The sequence below is a fragment of the Heptranchias perlo genome, chromosome 7 (genome assembly GCF_035084215.1).
Source record: "Heptranchias perlo isolate sHepPer1 chromosome 7, sHepPer1.hap1, whole genome shotgun sequence".
Classification (NCBI taxonomy): domain Eukaryota; kingdom Metazoa; phylum Chordata; class Chondrichthyes; order Hexanchiformes; family Hexanchidae; genus Heptranchias; species Heptranchias perlo.
This window is the reverse complement of record NC_090331.1, coordinates 50,051,951-50,076,176: the sequence shown is the minus strand read 5'-3', so window position 1 is coordinate 50,076,176 and position 24,226 is coordinate 50,051,951. Positions and strand designations below refer to the sequence as shown.

The 24,226-nt window shown below is 40.8% G+C and overlaps 1 protein-coding gene across 13 annotated transcripts in view; it reads left to right on the top strand.

Annotated features, from left to right (window-relative positions):
• The window catches only part of myo3b (myosin IIIB), a 494,517-nt gene that overhangs the window by 195,951 nt on the left and 274,340 nt on the right, over positions 1–24,226 (top strand). For all 13 annotated transcript variants that reach the window (XR_010963429.1, XR_010963430.1, XM_067987493.1 and 10 more), the window contains 6 exons: positions 412–538; positions 5,693–5,903; positions 7,040–7,187; positions 12,045–12,198; positions 15,690–15,778; positions 16,031–16,160. Coding sequence is in view for 11 of the 13 variants with exons in the window: in XM_067987493.1 (XP_067843594.1) it covers positions 412–538; positions 5,693–5,903; positions 7,040–7,187; positions 12,045–12,198; positions 15,690–15,778; positions 16,031–16,160 (859 nt within the window). In the remaining 2 variants the exon portion in view is untranslated. The remainder of the gene's footprint in view (positions 1–411; positions 539–5,692; positions 5,904–7,039; positions 7,188–12,044; positions 12,199–15,689; positions 15,779–16,030; positions 16,161–24,226) is intronic.

Genomic DNA, 24,226 nt, shown 5'->3' with positions numbered 1-24,226 from the left:
AAAATCCTGATTTTTGTTTGCCCCACCCCCAATGCACCCGCACTTTGCTTTTAAGATCATGCTCTAAGTTTCAGATCATAGGGAACTCTGGTTTGTCTATGGAAACTGCATTTTGCTGTGAACATGAAGAATGGGAGTTGGATAGAGCCCAAATTGTAACAGTTACTAGCAGTAAATGTATTCAAAGTTCAAGGGGTACACTTATTACCAAGAGGATAATCCATCCCAGTTAATTTCTTATTACAAGTAAACGACTCTGTTATATTTTCATCTGTTAAATGCTCTAGTGGAAAGCATCTGTAACAGTTTGTAGGCCCTCAACTGCATTACAATATATTTATTGCAACAGGAAGCTTTTAAAATATACAATTATCATTCCATTTTGCATACCTAAATTATTTTTCTTTTCAGGAAGTCCGGTCAGTGTACAGAGTTCTCGCTGCGATCCTAAATACTGGAAATATTGAGTTTGCACCTATTGCCTCAAAACACCAGATGGATAAAAGTGAAATTCCAGATGGAGAACCTTTAGAAAATAGTAAGTTTTTTTCCATGTACCAATAACTGCAAATTAATCATAACACATGTTATATTTTGGGATTTTTGATTTTTTTTTTCACAGAAACTATTAATAATGAGCTATGTGTAAGTATTGTGGTTTAAAACAAAAGGAATTTGCACAGTTTTTTTTAAAAAAAGCCAAAGGCTGTAGGCATTGAAGATGCGTATTAAAGCCAGACAAGCACGATTGTGGAATAGGAACATAGGAACAGGAGTAGGCCATTCAGCCCCTCGTGCCTGCTCCGCCATTTGATAAGATCATGGCTGATCTGTGATCTAACTCCATATACCTGCCTTTGGCCCATATCCCTTAATACCTTTGATTGCCAAAAAGCTATCTATCTCAGATTTAAATTTAGCAATTGAACTAGTATCAATTGCCATTTGCGGAAGAGAGTTCCAAACTTCTACCACCCTTTGTGTGTAGAAATGTTTTCTAATCTCGCTCCTCAAAACTCTGGCTCTAATTTTTAGACTGTGTCCCCTACTCCTAGAATCCCCAAACAGTGGAAATAGTTTCTCACTATCCACTCTATTTGTTCCCCTTAATATCTTATAAACTTCGATCAGATCACCCCTTAACCTTCAAAACTCCAGAGACTATAACCCCAATTTGTGTAATCTCTCCTCGTAACTTAACCCTTGAATTCCGGATATCATTCTAGTAAACCTACGCTGCACTCCCTCCAAAGCCAATATGTCCTTCCGAAGGTGCAGTGCCCAGAACTGCTCACAGTACTCCAGGTGCGGTCTAACCAGGGTTTTGTATAGCTGCAGCATAACTTCTGCCCCCTTGTACTCTAGTTCTCTAGATATAAAGGCCAGCATTCCATTAGCCTTCTTGATTATTTTCTGCACCTGTTCATGACACTTCAATGATCTATGTACCTGAACCCCTAAGTCCGTTTGGACATCCACAGTTTTTAACTTTTTACCATTTATAAAGTACCCTGTTCTATCCTTTTTTGATCCAAAGTGGATGACCTCACATTTGTCTACATTGAATTCCATTTGCCACAATTTTGCCCATTCACCTAATCTATCAATATCCCTTTGTAATTTTATGTTTTCATCTACACTGCTTACAATGCCACCAATCTTTGTGTCATCGGCAAACTTGGATATGAGACTTTCTATGCCTTCATCTAAGTCGTTAATAAATATTGTGAATACTTGAGGCCCCAAGACAGATCCCTGCGGGTCTCCACTAGTCACATCCTGCCAATGTGAGTACCTACCCATTATCCCTACACTCTGTTGCCTTTCGCTCAGCCAACTTCCTAACCAAGTCCGTACTTTTCCCTCGATTCCATGGGCTTCTATCTTAGCTAAGAGAACTTTGAAAGATTATAGTTTGGGCATCTGCAATGTGCTCACCTACTTCCTTTAAAATCCTGGGATGGAAACCATCTGGTCCTGGGGATTTGTCACTCTTTAGTGCTATTACTTTCTTCATTACTGTTGCTTTGCTTATGTTAATTTTATCGAGTCCCTGTCCCCGATTCAATATTAGTTTTCTTGGGATTTCCGGCATGCTATCCTCTTTCTACTGTAAATACTGACGCAAAGTAATCGTTCAACATGTCCGCCATTTCCCCATTGTCAATGACAATATCCCCACTTTCAGTTTTTCAGAATGTTGCAGCTCATAGCCTATTTCAACTTATACAGTGAGGGTCAATGATCTCACCCCAGGCTCATTAGGCCAGGATGTCCCATTTACATTTTGAGAACAGCCCGAGATTTTTTCTTTAAATCTACAACCTAAGTTGGGAGGACATGTAGCCAGTTTTACTGACAGGCCTACTGGTGAATAACTGAATGGGGACTAAGTCAGAGTGACAGCCTTTAGACTTCCTGTGAGTACACTGAGATAAAAGGACAAAGAGACACTTAGGCAGTCAGTCAGTCAGTCAGCCAGGTTTAGGGAGGAAGCCTGTCCTAGTGAGGAGAAACTCGCTGTTCTCAAGCCTAGGCAGAAACTGGGCATAGGGCAGTTAAAATGGAGCTGGGGACTTAGCCACGCGTTGCAGGCCAGATCTGGCTGAAGGGTGGCAAGAACACCCGCCGGAAGCCGGTGAGGTCATTCTTCAAATATGCATGGGGCTTCGATGATGTCATTGGGGCCCTACTACTATTTTCATCTGAGCTCTGAGTGGTAGAGCAGTGGTGGCTTCCCTGCTAGACGAAAGCTGCTCGGAGCTGTATTGAGTGGCAGAAGAAAGTAAGTTTTAAAAATGTATTTGAAGTTTTCTTGTGGACCTGGAGGAGCAGGAATGCTTTCCCCTCCGCCGACTTCAATTCCCCTGCCTAGCCCCTCCGATCCACTTCTCTCGTTCCAGGGGCTATATTGAAAGGCCTGCCAAAGTGTGGAGGAGTCCGCTTCCAGCCCGTGTGGTGTCATCTCGCATGGCATCAGCACTCTGCAATCTACCCTGGAGAGTGTGGCCACCTCCAGGGATACTGTAGCTGGGCCCTCACAACAGGAGTCAATGTTCACGACCTTTGCAGCTTTGGTGGAAGCTGCCTTGCAAGTTCTGGGCTTCATCTTGGAGTGACAGATGTGTACCTTGGAGAGATGCAGCTAATGGCCCCTGTAACAGCCTGGAAGGAACCTAAGGCGATAAAGTGAAGGACATTGGTGACTTTGATAGCCACTGTCAAAGCATGGCCCCTTGGTCCAGCAGGCAGCAGGTCACGCTGCAGGAGACTGCATTGATCAGCAACAGCCTACCTAGTGAATTGCACCTCCTGATGCAGTGTTCCTCGGAGATGTTCAGGAAAGTGACTCTTGGCCTATAGACCCTGTGGCTGTGTAAGGCCTTTTACGAGCAGCCCACCTCACCTATTGCTTGTCTTAGTTTTTGCTGCTGCTGTTGCTCCAACTGTTCGTCCATCTAAAGGTATGTAGCAAAAATAGCACCCATGATGAGCAGTGCTTAATCACGGTAAGTAAGGAGAATTAAATCAGAAACAAGCAATCTATAAGCTCAGAACCATCTTGGAAATCCACGAATCACATTAGCACACAGATCACTCTGATGGTGAGTGCCTCTTTAAATACTGTTTCCACACAGTTTGTGAAGCCTATCCTGCAAGTTTACTCCGGTTTTTTACTCCGGTTTTATGCTGGGTGGGACTTCTGACCCACTCAGTTAAAATTGCATTGGGGTCCTAATTACATTGAAGGACCAAAATTTGCATTTAGTAATGAAGCACCAGTCTGTTTCTGGTGTACGCGTTTGCTACCAGAGTCAGCTTCCAAATTAAAATGGTGGTTGGTGGGAATGGGGGCATAGGTCGCTATATTAACAGTTTACCCACATTGTTCCTGCTGGGCGGATTGGGTTAAAATCAGGGGCATGTTTTCTAACCTCTGTCTGATATGACCCCCAGTGTTTGCTGCTCTGTGAGCATCGTTCTTTTAAATGTGAGACCCATGAGGTGCAGATCTCTAGACTATTCAACTGAGATGTGACAATTGTTGACCTTCCAGCCAACAAAGTCTTACTGTGCCAACATCAGCTGCTCCTGTTCACTCATCCTCTGTGTTTCCCCCAGTGCAGTCCCCTCTACCTCCCCGTCTAACTCCCCCAGGTGGATGTCTCTGGGCTGCTGCTTCGGAGGAGGGACGAAGTGAGTCAGAGTACCTGCATACGAAGGACGGGTATTGCCAGATGCTGAAGGGTCTACTTCATGGTGTGGTGTCATATCTAGAAGAGGGAATGGAGATTAGAATGGTTTCATGAAAGGGGCTCACATCTTACTTTCAGGAGAATGAGTGACATGAAGGTTTCATGATTTGGTTCACTGACATTTCATGAATGGTACAGTAGGAAGAGCAACAGAGTGCAATGACATATGCTCAGCTTGCACATGCTGTCCAACTTCCTCATTTCTGAAGCCCTCTACAGCCATCCTGCCCAGCATCTGCATGGTTTCAACTTAATAGGGTTGAGAAATCTGAAGATTGGGAGCCTGCCACTAGTTGGCGATCTCTCCCAGCTGTTATGGCTGGAAAAGGAAGAAAGGCAAAAAGGCCAAATTAGCTTCATTAACCTTAAAATGTAACAAAATATATGCATGCAGCCCTTAATAGGTGTGCTGACAGATAAATGCAACAAGCAATTATATTCCATGTGAGGCTTATAGTAGGTGGCTGCAAGTAAGGATGTGAGTGAAGAAATATTTCTAGGTGAGGGCTAGAGGTATAAACAACACCTCAGTACCTTGGGCATTGTAAGTGGCAAACATGCTTAGTACATTGTATTCTTAGAAGGTGGGAGGCTGACTCCCCTTCCCTCACCTAATAAGGTCATTAAATTTCTTCCTGCATTGAGTTAGTATTGACTGCCTTGGTCACAACCCCCCATTGGCCCTGAGCTGCATTTCTTGGGCCCACCATGTGGCTGCCTCAAACAGTGCCTTCCTCCTGTCCCTATTCTCCTGCAGGAGGATTTGAGGCCCTGTGTCCTGCAGCAATCTTCTCTGGGAAATTTATGTCGGCCAAAATAAAATTCTTTGCTGTGACTTCTTTAAGCTGCTGGAGGTCTTTAAGCATGCTACCAATGAAAGGTGTTTCCGAAGTCTGGAGCTTGCCTAAATTATGCAAATGATGCGTACCCCAGAACCAATGGGGGGGTTAGTGGATGTGGTGTTGAGCAGGCAGAAGACCTGCCCCACCGCACTTCAGGTGAGGATCGCAGTCCGGTGGAAAATATAGGCTTTGCTGTATCTCAAATTTGCCAATTTCTAATTAACAATTAGAACAGCTATGCTGTACATTACCTTCACTTTTATCTGTGTATAGTATTGAGTGATGTGGGTATTAATTTGACTGTTTTGGGTAACTGGCATTAATAATAATTGTACGAAAGACCACCAAAGTAAACACTATTGTCTTGGGGATGGAATGGACATCTTGTATTTTTGCTTGAGTGAAGAAGAATTTCATTGTTGCAAATCACTTAAAAGGTCATAACTTTCATAGTTCATCAAAGTCATATGCAGTCAGATTGCATTATTTAATTTTAAAAATACAATTTGTAATTCCCAATTACAGATCTGCTGCTTTCTTATATAGTTAACGAGTTTACTTAAAAATTAATTCTTCAAATATGCTTTCTTCCAGCTTCTACTCTGCTTAGTATTGGTTCTGAAGAGTTTCAGGAAGCACTTACTTCTCATTGTGTTGTGACACGGGGAGAAACCATAGTTCGTACAAATACAGTAGACAAGGCATCTGATGTTCGAGATGCCATGTCAAAGGCCTTGTATGGGAGACTTTTCAGCTGGATTGTAAACCGTATCAATACACTTCTCCAGCCTGATAAAAGTGTATGGTAGGTGAACAAATTACATAAACTGTGTACAGAATTGTCAAACTTCTTTAAAGAGGCACTGTCATCATGCAAAAGCATTTTGGGGAAATTTCGTTGCTTGGAGGGGGAGAGAAGCTGTTCATCATTCTTGTCATGATGATGTCATGGTCAAGAGACACAAAAATGTATTTTGTGAAGATTTATGTCACTGCATGATGTGCTTATCAAGCCTTTTCTCATTTGTAAATACATATTTTATCCTAAAGACTATATTCCTTTAATTTTAGTCATACAGTATATATTTTTAGATAAATTATTAGTAATCCCTTTACTGAAACAAGTATTATTCCTGCATTTCTACCTGTTGGGGAGGCATGAAATAAATGTAAATTTACACTAATGCTGTGTAGCACGGACAATACACTAATAAACATTAGGGCAGCATGGATTGTTGTGACTTGTTGTACACAACATTTTGATACATTTAAAAAGCATTCAAATTCTTGCTGCTTTCATGATTGCGCAGTCATGCAATGTACTGGAGAACCAATCAAGGTGCAACATGATATTGATTCCCCATTCCACTGAGTTTCCAGCCTTGGCTGCATCACTATGGGAAACGAAAGCAAGCTGCCTGATATTGCTGAGTGGAAGCAAGCTGCCTGATATTGCTGAGTGGAAGCAAGCTGCCTGATATTGCTGAGTGGAAGCAAGCTGCCTGATATTGCTGAGTGGAAGCAAGCTGCCTTCCCACAGAAGAGGAGGGAACATAGGGGCAAAGTTGTCACCAGTCAGTACTTGCATGTCTTACAGCTACTGGCTTGATCAATCTTAATATAAGTTACTGAGTAACATCAAATTTGATATCAACTTAATTTCTGTGAAAATCCAGTACCTACCGAGATTTTATTTCTGTAGATTCGAGCTTGCATGTCTTTTAATTACACAGACATAGACAAGCGGATGGATAAGAATATTACTGAATATTTTACGGCCTCACAATAAATTCACATGTTGCTGATATCAAGTATATGAAGGGGAACGTAACTTTAGCTACTATTGTCCAAAGTTCTTTGCTAACCATGAAAAAGATCTTTGCTACAGAATTTTTTTTTTAGGTTTTGCTTTATAATTGTTTGAAATTGAATTTTCATTAGCGATACTGAAAGTGGAATGAATGTTGGGATTCTGGATATCTTTGGGTTTGAGAACTTCAAGAAGAACTCCTTTGAGCAGCTATGTATCAACATTGCCAATGAACAGATCCAATTTTACTTCAACCAACACATCTTCACTCTTGAACAGGTAGACAATTATAAGACGATCCAAAGTCTCTAAAGCTACAGAACAGGAGCTTTTTTCCTTATTATTTTCTTTATTATAGGAACAGGATTCTTCCTATATAGGGGGCATATTGTATGGAGTCCCCAAACCTATTCAAACAGATTAACTTTTGCTTCAGTAGCCCAATAGTATGCTCAGTGATGTTTCCTGGTGATCCTATGACTGTGATTGTACCTGAGCTGCTCATGTGTGGTGGGGTAGCGGAGGATGTCATCAACCAAGAGTGCGGGGGGTAGTCCTTGTCCTTAAGCAGCCATCATTTTATGCTCCTGGAAGGATGAAACTGCGAGGTGATGAGTGTTATAACAGCTGACTACGAAACTGTTACAGACTTGCATGATCCTTCGGTGGTGATCACACGCCAGCTAGACATTAATCGACGTCCTTCACATCTCTGCAGCATTTGACATGGTCAACCAAACCATCTTCCTCCAATGCCTTTCCTCTATTGTCCAGCTCAGTGCAATTGCCCCTCGCTTGATTCCACTCTTACCTATCCAAACATCGCCAAAGCATCTCCTGCTATGGCTTCTCTTCCCATCCCCACATGAGTACTCCAAGGATCTGTCTTTGGCCCCTTTATCTCAAAAACATTCTGCATCTTTGTGACATCAACCGCAGACATGGGATCAGCTTCCACATGTACACTGACAACACCCAGTTCTACCTCTCCACCACCTCTTTTGACTCTTTCACTGACTCTGTGTTGTCAGACTGCTTGTTCAATATCCAGTCTTGGATTAGATACAATTTCCTCCAGCTAAAAATTGGGAAGACTGAAGCTATCATCTTTGGCCCCGCCACAAACTCCGTACCCTTAACACTGATTCCATTTCCCTCCCTGACCAGTGTCTCAGGCTGAACTAGACTGTTTGCAGTCTTGGCATACAAGTTGAGATTCCAACCTCATATCCTCTCCATCATAAGGACCATCTCTGTAACATTGCTCCCCTCCCCCCTGCTTCAGCCCATCTGTCACTGAAACCCTCTTCATTCCCATTGTCACCTCCAGACCAAACTATTCCAATGCTTTTCCGGCCAGTTTTTCGTTCTCCATCCTCAGTAAACTTCAGCTCATCCAAAACTCTGTTGCCTGTATCCTATCCCACACTAAGTCCTGGTCACCCATCACCCCTGACCTTGCTGACCTACATTAGTTTCTGGTTCCCCAATGCCTCAAATTTAAAATTCTCATTCTTAGGTTTAAATACAACTTATGGCCTTTCCCCTCCCTATCTCCCTCCATTGGCTGCCATGCCTTCAGCTGTCTATGCCCCAAGTTCTGGAATTCCCTCCAAAATGCATCTACCTCTGCACATTGATTGTTTCTAGTGAAGATAGTATCTAAGTTTCATTTATTACAGGAAATAATATTTTTTATCCAGCTCTGTGTACTTCTGTTGAAATATTATTTGGGTGGTGTACTAGTTTCCATGTACAGAGAAAAAATATTTAATCAATCCATGTAACTGCTTGTTTCACTTATATAAAGAGTATTTTCGCCAATTTTCTCTCTTTTGTCTAAAGAACTGGAGTATGGGCACTAGTACCTTGCCCAAGTCGTCATTCTTCTTGTATGAGGCTTGATAATGAGTGTTGGCAAACTATTCCGTCATAGAGGGTATTACAGCTTAGCCCAACATCCTGTCTTTAACAGATATCCACATGCTTACTTTCTAGCAGAGGTCACTGGATAATGATCAGAATAGGGAACCTGGGTGATTGTGTTTTACCTCTAGCCCAGGGGCACTGAAGCCAGTTATAGTTTTCCCAATTACTACTCCAGCTATGAACAGTTAACAAACTTATTCTCTTGGCTTAATGGCTCAAGATGATAAGTTATTTAGTGCTGAGAGATATGCAAACTGCCCTGAAACTGCCTGAGGATATGAGCAGGTGTCTGTAAAACAAATTGAATATTTTTAATAATATGAGCTGAAATGGTCAGCTGCAATGCTGGCACTTCAATGGGCACTGAGATTACACATGCACAGAGGCCGAAAAGGTCATGCAGATGTCACAGAGTGAGACGTTTTCTTAGTGGCCACTTGACATTCCATATGGGTACACTGCATTGTGTTTAGCAGACTTTTTTTTTATTGCTCACAAGCCTATCTTTGTTGCTCTCTATCAAGCATGGGAGTCAGCTGAGGGTGCTTAAAATAATTGCTTTATTTTGACACAAGGGGTTCCATTGAGGCCAGGCTAGTGCTGTCAGCTAAAGTATCAGATGGTAGACTGCCACATTCAGAAAATAGAAATCTTCTTAGGAAATCAAAAGTTACGGATAAGTAAAAAAAAATGACGTATTAATTACATTATCAAATACATGTGAATTGCATTACGGCTACCTGTAATAGCACTTAGTGTAAGTAAAAGATTCTGCTTAAATAATTATTTAAATGCAGTCCTTTTATTCAGAACCTGTCCCCAAATTTGAGTGGTTGTACTATCCTTTAAGAATTTGCCGCGCTTCATACTCACCCCTCGTGCTGATTGCTTTTGATTTGCCTTTAGAACCATTGATGGGAATTTCCTCGGAGCTATATCCTGCTCGACTGCCGTAACACGCAAAGACAGGGTTTCTGCTGCACTTCTGGCGAAGTTATGGTGGTGGAGCAGGAGCAGCTCTGAGGAAATTCCTGCCTTATGTGTATTAAAAAAATGCAGCCGCTCCAACCATTGTAATACATTACAAATTCCATAATTATTAGATAATGGCAAAATTTCAAAGTGCAAATTTCACTGCAAGTGTGACATCCACTCTGCATATGTTACACTTTGAAATATAAAATGTATTTCCCTTGCACCATGGATGCGCGCTAGACACAAGTGGGGGTGATTCTCAATTTTAGCGTTATTTGGGTGAATGTTGTGCGGGGGCATATGTGGCATCTGCCTAGAAGAGTTAGTGTGGGATCTGATCGATTTTGGTCCTAAGTCCTAATTATAAAGCAGTTGGTGACCTGCCAGCGTAAAACATGCTTCCCAGTAGGTAACTCACCAATCTGGTGGCAGATAATTGGACGAGGCAGCTGAATGTGAAGATCCTCCGGCAGCACCTTAAAGAGGTTAGGGTTATTAGCGAAGGAATTAGCGTTGGGAATAAAAAGAAGCGGAACTTTAGAGCAGCAAGCAACATGCGTACAGAACCTACAACAGCAAATGCATTAAATTTGAATGCCTTTTAAGGTGCAATACCCACAAGCGACTATTATAAAAAATGTCTACCAAAGCTCCATCCGGCTTTTCCTCACAACTACTGAGGATCCCTTTAATTATCACTGGAAATGACCGCCTCCCGACTTGTACCACCCAAGGTTGGTCAGCAGAAGCAAGAACTGACCGTAGTCAGGCGGGCTGAGATGAAAATGGCATTGTGGGTCATTGATCCATATTTGCAGATATTTATGAGCCTCTTGCCTCTTTTTCCGATGGGAGCTCCCGCTACCAGAATGGAATTCCGCCCCAAAATAGGGATGGACAGCAATGCAGCAGTAAGTCGTGGCTACAAGAGCAGGTCAGAGGCTGGGTATTCTGCGGCGAGCGACTCACCTCCTGACTCCCCAAAGCCTTTCCACCATCTACAAGGCACAAGTCAGGAGTGTTATGGAATACTCTCCACTTGCCTGGATAAGTGCAACTCCAACAACACTCAAGAAGCTCGACAACATCCAGGACAAAGCAGCCCGTTTGATTGGCACCCCATCCACCACCCTAAACATTCACTCCCTTCACCACCGGCGCACCGTGGCTTCAGTGTGTGCCATCCACAGGATGCACTGCAGCTACTCGCCAAGGCTTCTTTGACAGCACCTCCCAAACCTGCGACCTCTATCACTTAGAAGGACAAGGGCAGTAGCATATGGGAACACCACCACCTACACATTCCCCTCCAAGTCACACACCGTCCCGACTTGGAAATATATCACCGTTTTTTCATCGTTGCTGGGTCAAAATCCTGGAACTCCCTTCCTAACAGCACTGTGGGAGAACCTTCACCACACGGACTGTGGTGGTTCAAGAAGGCGACTCACCACCACCTTCTCAAGGGCAATTAGGGATGGGCAATAAATGCTGGCCTCGCCGGCGATGCCCACATCCCATGAACGAATTTTTTAAAAAGTCAGCACGACTGGCTGCCGTTTGATTTTGTACTTCCCACTGCCTCATTTTTAAGTGCAAACAGCGCAGTCGTGAAAATTACTCTCAAGATTTTACTTATATTGGTGGCTTATTTTTTAAAAATTTGTACATTCCTTTTGACATCTAGTTATTTAACAAGTTTGAATCATAAAGAGTAACGATTTGTTCAGAAAAACCTGAGTATAAGTAGTGTATTAGCATTCTTACATGAAAACAAATTTGACTTTACAAAAATTTGACTTGGGTGATTTCTTTCTTGAAACAAATAGATAATCATTGATACAGATTGAAACCAAGGCTTATTTTTGTACTGCAAAATTTTTATACTGCTTAATTTGGACTTGTAGGTTTACTTATTGAATGAGTATTGTTAAATTTATAAAATATACAAATGTTGAAACAGAATATACTGTGGTGTGCAGTGAAGTTTGAATTTGCACTAGTCAGACAATCATTAATAATCTGATTTAATTACCCTTGATATAAAATATTATCTAGCACAAGGGTTGTTTCAGTATTATTATTACCTGGCTTTATGATACTATTCACATGAAGAAAGATAGAGTATGTTGGGGGAAAAAAAGGTGATCTGTCAATTTTAAAAGAAGCTGTTCATGGTCAGGGTGATTTTATATTTCTAGCTCATAAAGTTATGCTTATGATCACTTGTAGGTTGAATACCAAAATGAGGGAATTGATGCCACACTTGTGGAATATCAGGATAATCGACCAATACTGGACATGTTTCTTCAGAAGCCGATGGGTTTGTTGTCTCTGCTTGACGAAGAGAGCCGTTTCCCTAAAGCATCTGACCAGACACTAGTAGGTAAGTATAACAACAAATAACTTACATTTATACAGAGCCTTTAAAACAAAAATGTCTCAAGATACATCACAAAAATAGGCATAGCTAAAATGGATGCCAAGCCAGGAAGGAAAATTTTGAGGGATAACCAAAAGCCAGGCCAAGGGGATAGGGTTAGACGAGGTTTTTAAAGGGCGAGAGAAATGTGCTGGGGCAGAAAGGTTAAGGGAGGGCGTTCAAAAGGGGATAAGCCAAAGAAGCTGAAGGCTCTGCCCTCAATTTTATTTTTATTTGTTCATTGGATGTGGACAATGCTGGCAAGGCTGCATTTATCGTACATCGCTAGTTGCCCTAAGAAGGTGGTGGTGGGCTGCCTTCTTAACCACGGCAGTACTTGTGGTGATGGTATTCCCATGATGATCTTAGGTAGGGAATTTTAGGATTTTGACCCAGTAATGATGAAGCAATGGTGATATATGCCCAATCAGGTCTGTGACTTTGAGGGGATCTTGGAGATGCTGGTGTTCCCAAGATATTGCTGCTTTTGACCTTCTCAGATATAGAGATTGGAGGACTGGTAGGTGCTGTTGAAGTAAGTTTGGTGAATAGCAGCAGTGCATCTTGTAGATAGTAAATATTAGAACCATAGCGGGGAGGAGGTGAATACTGAGCTCAGTGACAGGACTGCCGATCAAGCGGGCTGCTTCAAACTGGATGGTGTTGAGTTTCTTGACTGTTGTTGTGGACTGCACCTGCCCAGGTGAGTATACCTTCACACAGCTGACCTGAGCTTTGCAGATGGTAGAGAGACTTTATTGATCAGGAGGTGAGCCTCTCATTACCGACTACCCAGCCTCTGCCCTGCTCTTGTTGCCATGGGTGGTTGAGTTAAGCTTCTGGTCACTAGTGACCCCCAAGATGTTGATGATAGGGGAATGGTGGTGGGTCAGGAGGAGGTGGTTGGGTTTTTCCTTGTTGGAGATGATTAGTATCTGGCATTTGGATGGTGTAAATATTACCTGCCACTTGTCAGCACAAGCCTGGATGTTGTCCAAGTTCTGCTGTAGGCCGGCATGGGCTGTTTTATTATCAGAGGAGTTATGAATGGCATAGAGCTGGCACAGGTATAATGAGCTGAATGGCCTCCTTCTGTGCTGTAAACTTATATGGTTCAAGGAAAGGACATTAGGAGAATCATATACCCATAGAGCATGATTATTATTAGAGAATGTCATTTGGATTTGGGCACATATTATCACACAATATAAATATAACTTTTCTTGAGTTCTTTCAGAGTAAACATTTATTAAATCTACCACTTCTTGCTTACTTCCCATCAGGAATGGATTTAAATGAGACCTGGGAGTTAAAATAGCCTAGGCCTTATTTCCAGAGTTGAGGGTGAGTTTGTAAGTCACAACACTACTCACCCATCCAAAATCTGCCCGCAGTTGAAGTCCAGACCCCCGTGTACAACATCAGGGGTGATAGAATAGTAAATAATATTTACTTATGAATTTTGTACCTGTCAAAGTTCAGAATATGAGGAAAATGGAACATTTTCCCACTTTTGTCACCTTTAACCAAGTCTCAGTTGTGAGTTGGGTGCTTAATAAACGAAGGATATCAGACAGAAATCAAGCTAGGGGTATATGGCTATAGAGAACGTGTAATGAACTGTATGCATAACATATTTAAGGTAATTAACAGAAGCATGGGCCATGTTCCTTATTCACTAATACTCCCCAAATTTCTGAATGTTATTCAATTTTAATTGAACGAATAAACCAGCTAACAACAAGCCATCTTCAAGGCAGAGACTATTGCCTGTAAATTACTGAGTAATGTTGTCATATGACTGCTTGATGCATATTTGTGTTATATTCCTCTCTCTCCTATTTCAACATGGGGGTTAACTCATTTAAAAATGTTAACAGTTCTGTTAAAATAGAGAAGAAATAAATTTGATAGAACATGTTAGGCATTCATACAATGACATTGCTCACAATAATTTTCAGGCCTTTATCCAATCTATAATTACCAGAGAGAGATAGATAATACATGCAACATGAAATTCAAATGTACTTACCTGGTAGGGACTCACAATGGTTGGTCAAAAAGGACTAGAAAGAAAGGATGCAGCTTTTCATATTGTGGTAACGAAACACTGGAAAGTATGCTTGAGTTTTCAATTTATTGTATGCCAACACTGTCAAAACATATACAGAAAAGATTCTGTAAGGGTTATACAACTCTGCAAGAGACCCGTTAAGCTCCTTGATTACCTCTTCTGCATGATGATTTTCATTCCCATTATTTCTGAGTATATAAGTTTATGTAATGGTTTTAATTTTCCATGTTGTTAGCTTTTCTCTTTTCTGGTAAACAAGGTCATGGGTTCGCACGATTTCAGGTGCTGCAGCTTTATTTTCATTTTACTATTATATATGATGGTAGGATAAGCATTGAGTGAAAATCTTTTTATTTAGAATGAATCTTCTAAGATCACACTTTGTATGGTTACTGGACTGCCATTCAATTCACATAGGGGCTGAAATTCTGCTCCTGTGCAGTAAAGACGATAGAAAACTGGTAGCTGAGATTGTATACCCACTTTGTGCTTGCCCTGGGTTTTCCGATGGGCCTATGCTGGGGAAATAGGAGCTGGCACTGCTCAATGATGGTTTTAGCGATGTGTTCCTGCTGTTCCAGGAGTTCCAATGTGTTTTATCGTTGGCGCAACGCTAGTGCTGTGCGCCTTTAAAACCTGAAACAGAACACACTCCTGCTGTGTACGTCCACTGGAAGTACTCCTAAAGCTATTTTGCCAGATTTTTGGAGAGTACATTTATGGATCTCTGTTGCTTTGCATTTTTGTTCTCTCTCAGTTTCTTTGCATTCATTATTTAATTTGTTATTTAATATAGTTTCTGTTTTGTTAGCTTGCCTGAGCTAGGCACCAACAGTCTAGGGGTAGCTGGTGTCATGTGGGCGGGTGGGGGGGTGGCAGAAGGGAGGTATTCTGATTTCTCTGCCCACCAACCGCTAAAACCGGCCCACTATATCCAATTCACGCAATAAATGCCATGTTGCATTTCGAATTAAGTCATTTAAAGTAAACAAATGCTCCTCAATTTGCAATAGTTGATCCAGCAATTTGAATACAGCAGCACATGTAATATCATCATGCCAGATACACTCCTGACAAAATAACTATTGAGGCTTAACCATTTTGACCTTTCTGGTTCATATTGGGATAGTAAAAACAAACTTTAAAAATGACATTCATAAATGAAGGTTCAGCATAAATAAGTAAATTGTTTCTTGTTTAAGCTACAGAGCTGGAAATTTTCATTCAAGATTATTTGCAAAGTTTGATGTGGAGAATAGTATATGCAGTATTTCACTTTTCTTCATTTACATATGCACTCACCTTTATTCTCAAGTGGATACTCAAATTATGAAATGAGCATCATATTAAAACAAGCTGTTTACTTCATATGACATTACAGATAAATTTGAAGACAACCTACGATCAAATTATTTCTGGAGACCAAAAGGCGTAGAACTGTGTTTTGGAATCAAACACTATGCTGGCAAGGTATAAACAAAATTTTAAATGATAAAAAGATTAATATTTTAAATACAATTCTTTTATATTAATGTTGATAAGATGCATGATAACATAGACATAGGATTAAAATAGAGAAAAATAACTGGAGCACCTTCATAATTAAAATATAGTAGCTTCTGTACCTGTGGCAGTATATCTGTTATGTCTGATAAAATGTGAGAACACAGAATTGAATTGTGCACTGGACAAAATAATATTTAACGTTTCATTTTTAAACAGGTTCTTTATGATCCGTATGGTTTCCTTGAAAAAAATAGAGACACACTTCCTGCAGATATAGTGGTAGTACTTAGGACATCGGAAAATAAATTGCTTCAGCAACTCTTTTCCAGTCCACTCACTAAAACAGGTAGGAATCATCTTGGATTTTCTTCATAGCACAAAACAGGTGATGATGGCTTTGTTGCATAATATGTCAAAATGAACATTATGTAAAACTATTTGATCTTCCGTGGCTTTGCTTGTGGAGCAAAATGAGATGAAAAATGGTGATATTTGTCCTTTAGTTTTATAGGTGTGGCATAAAAAAGACTTTATGTAAAGCGTCCCAGGAAATAATATCTGAATCAATAAATTCCTGTAGTAAGAAATAGTCACAAATTATGAATTAGCATGAATATCTGAATAGTGAAATGTATCTGCAGATAATGTAATGATCTGCTGACCTGACACACGTATGTCCTTAAGATAGTTGTATTTAAAAATACTGAGGATGATGGATGTGTTGTAAAGAAACTGAGAATGATGCATCAGTTCTGGTTATAAAAAACGAGATTGAAAAATAAAATGAAAAGTAACGTGATGAAACTGCTCTTAAAATGATTGCTGATGGGGTCTAATATGCTCAAATGTCAAATGTGTTTGCTTAAAATCAGAGTTAAAAATAATTTTCAAGAGGGTTTGTTTCAAAAGATTTTTAAACAGAATTGGCATATTAAAAAGACAGAAAAAGTTTGATCTAAAAACTACAGGCCAATCAGTTTAACCTCGGCGGTGGGGAAGCTTTTAGAAATGATAATCTGGGCCAAAATTAATAGTCACTTGGTCAAGTGTGGATTAATAAAGGAACGCCAGCACGGATTTGTTAAAGGCAAATCGTGTTTAACTGTCTTGATTGAGTTTTTTGATGAGGTAACAGAGAGGGTTTGATGAGGGCAATGCTGTTGATGTGAATATGGACTTTCAAAAGGCGTTTGATAAAGTGTCACATAATAGGCTTGTCAGCAAAATTGAAGCCCATGGAATAAAAGGGGCAGTGGCAGCATGGATATGAAATTGGCTAAGGGATAGGAAACAGAGAATAGTGGTGAACAGTGTTTTTCGGACTAGAGGATGGTATACAGTGGTGTTCCCCAGGGGTCGGTACTAGGACCACTTCTTTTTTTGATATCTATTAATGACTTGGACTTGGGTGTACAGGGCACAATTTCAAAATTTGCAGATGTCACAAAACTTAGGAGTGTAGTAAACAATGAGCAGGATAGTAATACACTTCAAGAGGACATAAACAGGCTGGTGGACTGGCAGACACATGGCAGATGAAATTTAATGCAGAGAAGTGAAAAGTCATACATTTTGGTAGGAAGAGCGAGGGGAGGCAATATAAACTAAATGGTACAATTCTAAAGGAGGTACAAGAATAGAGAGACCTGGGGGTATATGTGCATAAATGGTTGAAGGTGGCAGGGCAGGTTGAGAAAGCATAAGGGATCCTGGGCTTTATAAATAGAGGCATAGAGTACAAAAGCAAGGAAGTTATGTTGAACCTTTAAAGAACACTGGTTTGGCTACAACTGGAGTATTGTGTCCAATTCTGTGCACCGCACTTTCGGAAGAATGTGAAGGCCTTAGAGAGGGTGCAGGAAAGATTTACTAGAATGGTTCCAGGGATGAAAGACTTCGGTTACGTGGATAGACTGGAGAAGCTGGGGTTGTTCTCCTTAGAGCAGAGAAGGTTGAGAGGAGATTTGATAGAAGTGTTCAAAATCATGACGCGTTTAGATAAAGCAAATAAAGAGAAACTCTTCCCATTGGCGGAAGGGTCGAGAACCAGAGGACACAGATTTAAGGTGATTGGCAAAAGAACCAAAGGCGCCGTGAGCAAAAGCTTTTTTACACAGTGAGTAATTATGATCTGGAATGCATTGCCTGACAGGGTGGTGGATGCAGATTCAATCGTGGCTTCCAAAAAGGAATTGGATAAATATTTGAAGGGAAAAAAATTGCAGGGCTACGGGGAAAGAGCGGGGGAATGGGACTAACTGGATTGCTCTTAAAAAGAGCAGATACAGGCTCGATGGGCCAAATGGCTTCCTTCTGTGCTGTAATGATTCTATGATTCTATGAATAGAAACACAAAAGTGAGATTTGTCAAATGGTTGAGCCTTCTAAAATACTGCTCTTTTAATCAAAAAAGTATCTAAAAAAAGAATTCAATCAGGAGCAAAAGTGTCATCTAGGCTGATGTAAAACAACATTTTTGTCTTTAAAACTTATTTAGGAGCAATCCACGTATTGAAAAGAATTGGTGCCTATAGTAAAAAAAAATGTTTGCATCCAAAATTTGCTCTGGAACAAAAATGCCATTAAGATTGCAGTTTAAAAAAGAACTTTGAATTTAAAAACTTGGTCAGGAGTAATTGACTTCTTCAAAAGAGCAGAAAAGGCTCAATGTGGAAAGAATCAAGTAAAATGGTTGAGACTTCAACACAAGTAGAGCCTCGTAAAATGGCAGTCATTTAACAGCAGTAAAAATGCTCTCATAAGCACAATTGTTGCATCTTTAAAAAGAGCACTAAGAAGAAAAATTAGTATCAGATGTAAATATGAAAAATGAAAATGGTTCAAAAGTGAACACAATCATGTCAAATGGTATCTCCAGAGTTGGGGAGCAGGAGCCTAAAATATAAAAGGCAAGGTAAATGCAATAAATCAAGGCATAGTAAATTTAAATTAAAAGGGAAAATGTCAATGTGGGAGGTTGAAGAATATGAATAATGTGAGCAGAACCCTTGTTTTCAACTATAGAGGAAGATTGCCACAAGCAGGATAATGTTTTTAATAATAGTTAATGATTAGGTTAATACATGTACAAAAAGAGAGAATAGACATTATAAGGTTAAAGCTGGGCATGAAACATTGTGATGATTTGTTTTTTTTTAAGTGTTTCTTCAATTATTTTTTTTACCAAAATGAAATGGTTATAGTTGAAAATGTGCTTTACGTTGCATTATGATTAAGGTTTAAAACTTTGTACAAAATTATCCATCTACAGTTACAGCACTGTTGTCTAATTTTGACAGATAGCAAGCAAAAGAAATCTTCCCCCGTGATCTTCATGATTATGAAGTGCAAGGTTAAATATCTCCTGCGAGTTTTCACAGACTATCATATTAATTGCAGTGCACTGTTCCTTTTGTAGTTTAAAAAAATGGCCGTTAATTAGACCGCCAAGCAGAACCAAGCAATATAGGTTTTTTTCCCCGCTGCACAAAATCAATTTGATCACAATTGCAAGATTATAAGAATTACAAATGTTGAATTTATTTGTTTACACTATTTTAAACCAGCATTCAATCCAGTGCTGTTACTATCCCATCCAAGAGTGTGCAATGGTCTGACAATTAAACCTGTCAAGTAATCAGCTCCATGGATGCAGAACAAGTCATTTGCATAATTTTATCTATAATGATGTTTCATCTAGCAGCCCTCTTAGAGTAAACACAACTTGACCAGTTTGGAAATCACTTCAGTTTGGCTAAAGTGTGATAGGATGACTGTGGCAAGTTTAAGACCTACCTTCTTGGATTAGTGGCATCAGTTGCTCCCAGTCTGAGCATCTAATTTTCATGGGAGCTGACTCGCATTGCAGAACATCGACCTGTACAATAGCATAATTCAACAATAGTATTTCCAAGTGATATAAACTGAATATCCGTGTTTTCCGCATGTGTGATTTTTCAAACTCTCTGAAAGTGGACCGAGCAAATGGTGGTCAGACGAGGCATGGTATGGATCAATAAACTGCTTTATTTCATAGTAAAGTATCTACACGTAATAATACAAAATAATGAATTCGCTACACTTCCCTACATCTACAGGCTATTGTATGTTGTCTAGCTTGATTTAAACAAGATTATTTCTTACTATGTTCTCTCCCATTACAATTTCCTCACCACCTTGTTGTCTGGCTGTCTTGCAGCATTCCTTTTCAAAAACTTAGGTGTCTGTGTGATTGTGTTTTATCTCTTGCTAGTCACAGCCAGAAAGGAAGGTCTGCCAGATGCCCCGCTGAGTGCTGGGACCAACAGCTCCCCAACACATTGCGAGGTGTTTATCATTCACCAAGAGAAGTTAATGAATTGCTTATTATTTACAGTCTATTTGGAAACACTATCAAAGCCAGCTCATTTCCATCTTAATCACCTATTATCTCAGAGCATTCTTTCTTAACTTGCGTAAATGCACAATGCTTTGAAACACATCTAAATATAACTCTTTAAATATCAAAATGCGACAATGACTACTGAGAGCAACAATAGTCTGTAGATGTATCCAGCACAACTGTACCTTCCCTGATCAGCTGAGCCCCTGTACCCTTGGTTGCTAAAAGCTGAAAAATGCTTTGAGCAAGTACAGCTTTGCGTTGAAGTGCTTTGAGTGGTAAACCAGACCAGCGAGGATCTTGGTGGAAGAAAGCTCAGGCCAGTGCAAACCTGGATTTCAAGCGTCCTGGGTAAGATGAGGAGGTCGGACGTGCTGGAGCTGATGGCAACCAGGTGGAAAGCTCTGAGATTCCCGAGGCTTACCTGTAGGGAACCATGCTTATGAGGCAGAAGGCAGCATTCTGACCACCCGCCTCTCTTTCCATCCCCTATGCTCACTGGGTGTCCCAGTGCAGGGCTGCTCAGAAGAAGGGCATGTGCACATTCTAATTTTGCTATGCAAAATATCAGTGCTTACATATAACCCACATTGATGCAAATTCTTCATTACTGTGACCTACCACACTTAATTCTAATGTATTTATATTCCATTTTCTTATGACATAAGATTTTTCAACTCATTAATTTAATTCAATATTATAAGTGCAGGCTGATGAGAATTATCTAAATCGATCCCTTCTGCACACACTCCATGGCCTTGATATCCTTCCTAAAGGTGCCCAATATTCTAACTATAGCCTAACCAATGATTTGTATAGTATAAGAAATACTGCCAAACTCCAGTTTTCAATAGAAAATGTTGAACGACAGACTTTAACTAATGACTTCTTCAGCTAATCATCTGATCCATCTAATAATAAATAGTCTTGCCTGCATATGTACAGTGTAGTAGCCCAATACACTATCATTGCCCTCTGCTGTATCTCAATAGCCATGGATACCGATCTGCTGCTTCCTTATTCTGGCCAATTTATTTCCCTTAAAGTGATCTCTTTATGTGAGATTAATGTTTTTTTGCCTTAGTTCTTCCCCTCAGTGTTGTTATATGGGTATGCATCTTGCTTTCTCTAAGCGCTTCCCCAATGGGAGGCGTAAGTATAATGTCTGCCTGCTGGGTGTGAGTGGGTGCCCCTTGGGATGGGTGTGGCCTTGTATTTTCTTATGCTTGGTCCAGAGTAGGCCTGCAACTGCTAATGCCACATTTGATGCTGCAGTGGCTACATGGCCCTATATGCTTTCTGGCACATTGTTTCATTTGAGCTGGTGGCTGGGTGAGGTACGTGTGTGTTTTCTGAGTGTTAGCTGAGTGCAGTACATTTTGTAGATCGTACATACTGAAGCCTCAGTGCATCAATGATGAAGGGGATTGATAGTGGCAGGGGCACCAATCAAGTGAACTGTATTGTCCTGGATTATGTCAGCCGCCTTGAGTGTTGTGATAGCTGCATCCATCCAAACAGTTAGTGAGTATTCCATCACACCCCTGAATCTTGGAGATGGTGGAGAAACTTTGAGGGGTCAGGAGGTGAGCCATTTGTTGCAGAGTACCCTGCCTTTGCCCTGCTTTTGGTGCCTTGGTGTTGATATGGCTTGACGAGTTAGACTTCTGCTCCTTGTTGCCAGTTAAGCTTCTGCTCCATGTTTCTATACTCGGTAAAATGCTGCCTTGATGTTGAGGGCAACTACTTTTACCTCTCCTCTGACATTCAGTTCTTGCATCCAAGGTTATGGTGAACCAAATGGTTCTGATGGAGCACGAAATGAGCATTATTGGGCAGATTATTGGTGAGTAGGACTCACTTGATGGCGTTATTGAGGACTCTTTCACTTTACAGATGAGCAATCTTCTACATTGTCAGGTAGGTATGCTAATGTCATAACTATACTGGAACAGCTTGGCTACGGAAATGGTTAGCTCTGGGTACAGATCTTCAGCACTACAGACAAGATGTTGTCAGAGCCCATAGTCTTCATTTTGTGCAGTGCAGTCAGCCACCTCTTAATGGTGTGGAGTGAAAATTAGCTAGACATTGGCAACTATGATAGCGGGGCCTTCAGGAAAAGGCTGAGTAGGATCATCTCAGCACTTTTGGCCTTGTATCTTGCACTCACTTATTGGGCTGTGCCATGGTTGAGGATGGGGATTTTCTTGGAGCCTGCTCCTGTTAGTTGCCTGATTGTCCACTACCACCCTTGACTGGCTGTTGTAAGACTACAGAGCTTTGTTCTGATCTGTTGGTTGTGGGACATCTTGGCTCTGTCTATAGCTTACTGCTTTGGTGTTTAACATGCAGTAGCCCTGACTAGTAGCTTCACAAGGTTGATAGCTCATTCATTTTTTTTATTGTTACATGCTGGAAAGGGGGTACCTCAACAGAGCCGTGACCAATGTGCTCATGGGGAGGTTAACTAGTGCTGTGGGGGAGAGTTTAAACTAATTTGGCAGGGGGGTGGGCACCAGAATGAAACATTAGAGAGGAGAAACAAGGTGCTCAGAGGACTGGGAAAGACAAATAACACTAGAGTAAAGAATTGTTCAGAAACAGGAGGGATCAAACAGGGGTCAAATGCAAGGCAGTCAAAGATGACTTTTGAGTGCACGGGCATAAATGCACATAGTGTGGTAAATAAGGTTAGTGAGCTGCAGGTACAAGTCACCACATGGGACTATGATATAGTGGCAATAATAGAGACCTGGCTCAAAGTAGGGGAGGATTCGGTACTTAAGATTCCTGGCTACAAGGTATTCAGGAAAGATAGGGAAGGAAAGAAAATGTGGGGGGCGGGGTGGGGGGATGGCAGAGTTCCTGAAATGTATACAAGAGAACTTTCTTGATCACTGTGTTTCCAGCCCAACGAGAAAGAAAGCAGTGCTGGATCTAGTTCTGGGGAGTGAAGTGGGGCAAGTTAAGCACGTTTCAGTGGGGGAGCATTTGGGGAACAGTGACCATAATATCGTTAGGTTTAGAATAGTTATGGAAAAGAACAAGGAACAATCAAGTGTAAAAATACTTAAATGGAGGAGGGCTAATTTCATTGAGTTAAAAAGGGATCTTTCTCTGGTGGATTGGAATCAAAAATTGGTAGGTAAAACAGTAATTGAACAATCTGAAGCCTTCAAGAAGGAGATGGTTCATGTGCAGAGTAGACACATTCCCACGAGGGAGAAAGGAAGGACATCCAAAGCTAGAGCTCCCTGGATAACTAAAAATATAGAGATTAAAATGAAACAGAAAAAGGCGGCTTATGACAAATGCAAGGTTCATAATACAGTAGAGAGCCAAGCTAAATACAGAAAGCACAGAGATCTAAAAAAGGGAATAAGAGGGGCAAAGAGATTTTGAGAATAGATTAGCGGCCAACATAAAAGGGAAACCAATAGACTTTTATAAACATATGAATAGTAAAAGGGTAATCAAAGGAAGGATGGTGCCGATTAGGGACAAAAAAGCAGATCTTCTTGTGGAAGCAGAAGGTCTGGCTGAGGTACTAAATGAATACTTCACATCAGTCTTCACTAGAGAAGAGGATGCTGGCAATGTAGCAGTAAAGGAGGAGGTAGTGGTGATATAGGATAGGATAAAAATAGATAAAGAGGAGGTACTTAAAAGGTTGGCAGTTCTCAAAGTAGAAAAGTAACCCGGTCCAGATGTGATGCCTCTTAGGTTGCTGAGGGAAGTAAGGGTAGAAATTGCGGAGGCTCTGGCCACAATCTTCCAATCCTCCTTCGATATGGGGATGTTGCCAGAGGACTGGAGGATTGCAAATGTTACACCCCTGTTCAGAAAAGGGGAGAGGGATAAACCGGGCAATTACAGGCCAGTCAGCCTAAGGTTGGTGGTGGGGAAACTTTTAGAGACAATATTCCGGCACAAAATTAATTGGCACTTTGAAAATATTGGGTTAATAAATGAAAGTCAGCATGGATTTGTTAAAGAACAAATTTGATGTGTTTAATGAACTTAACTGA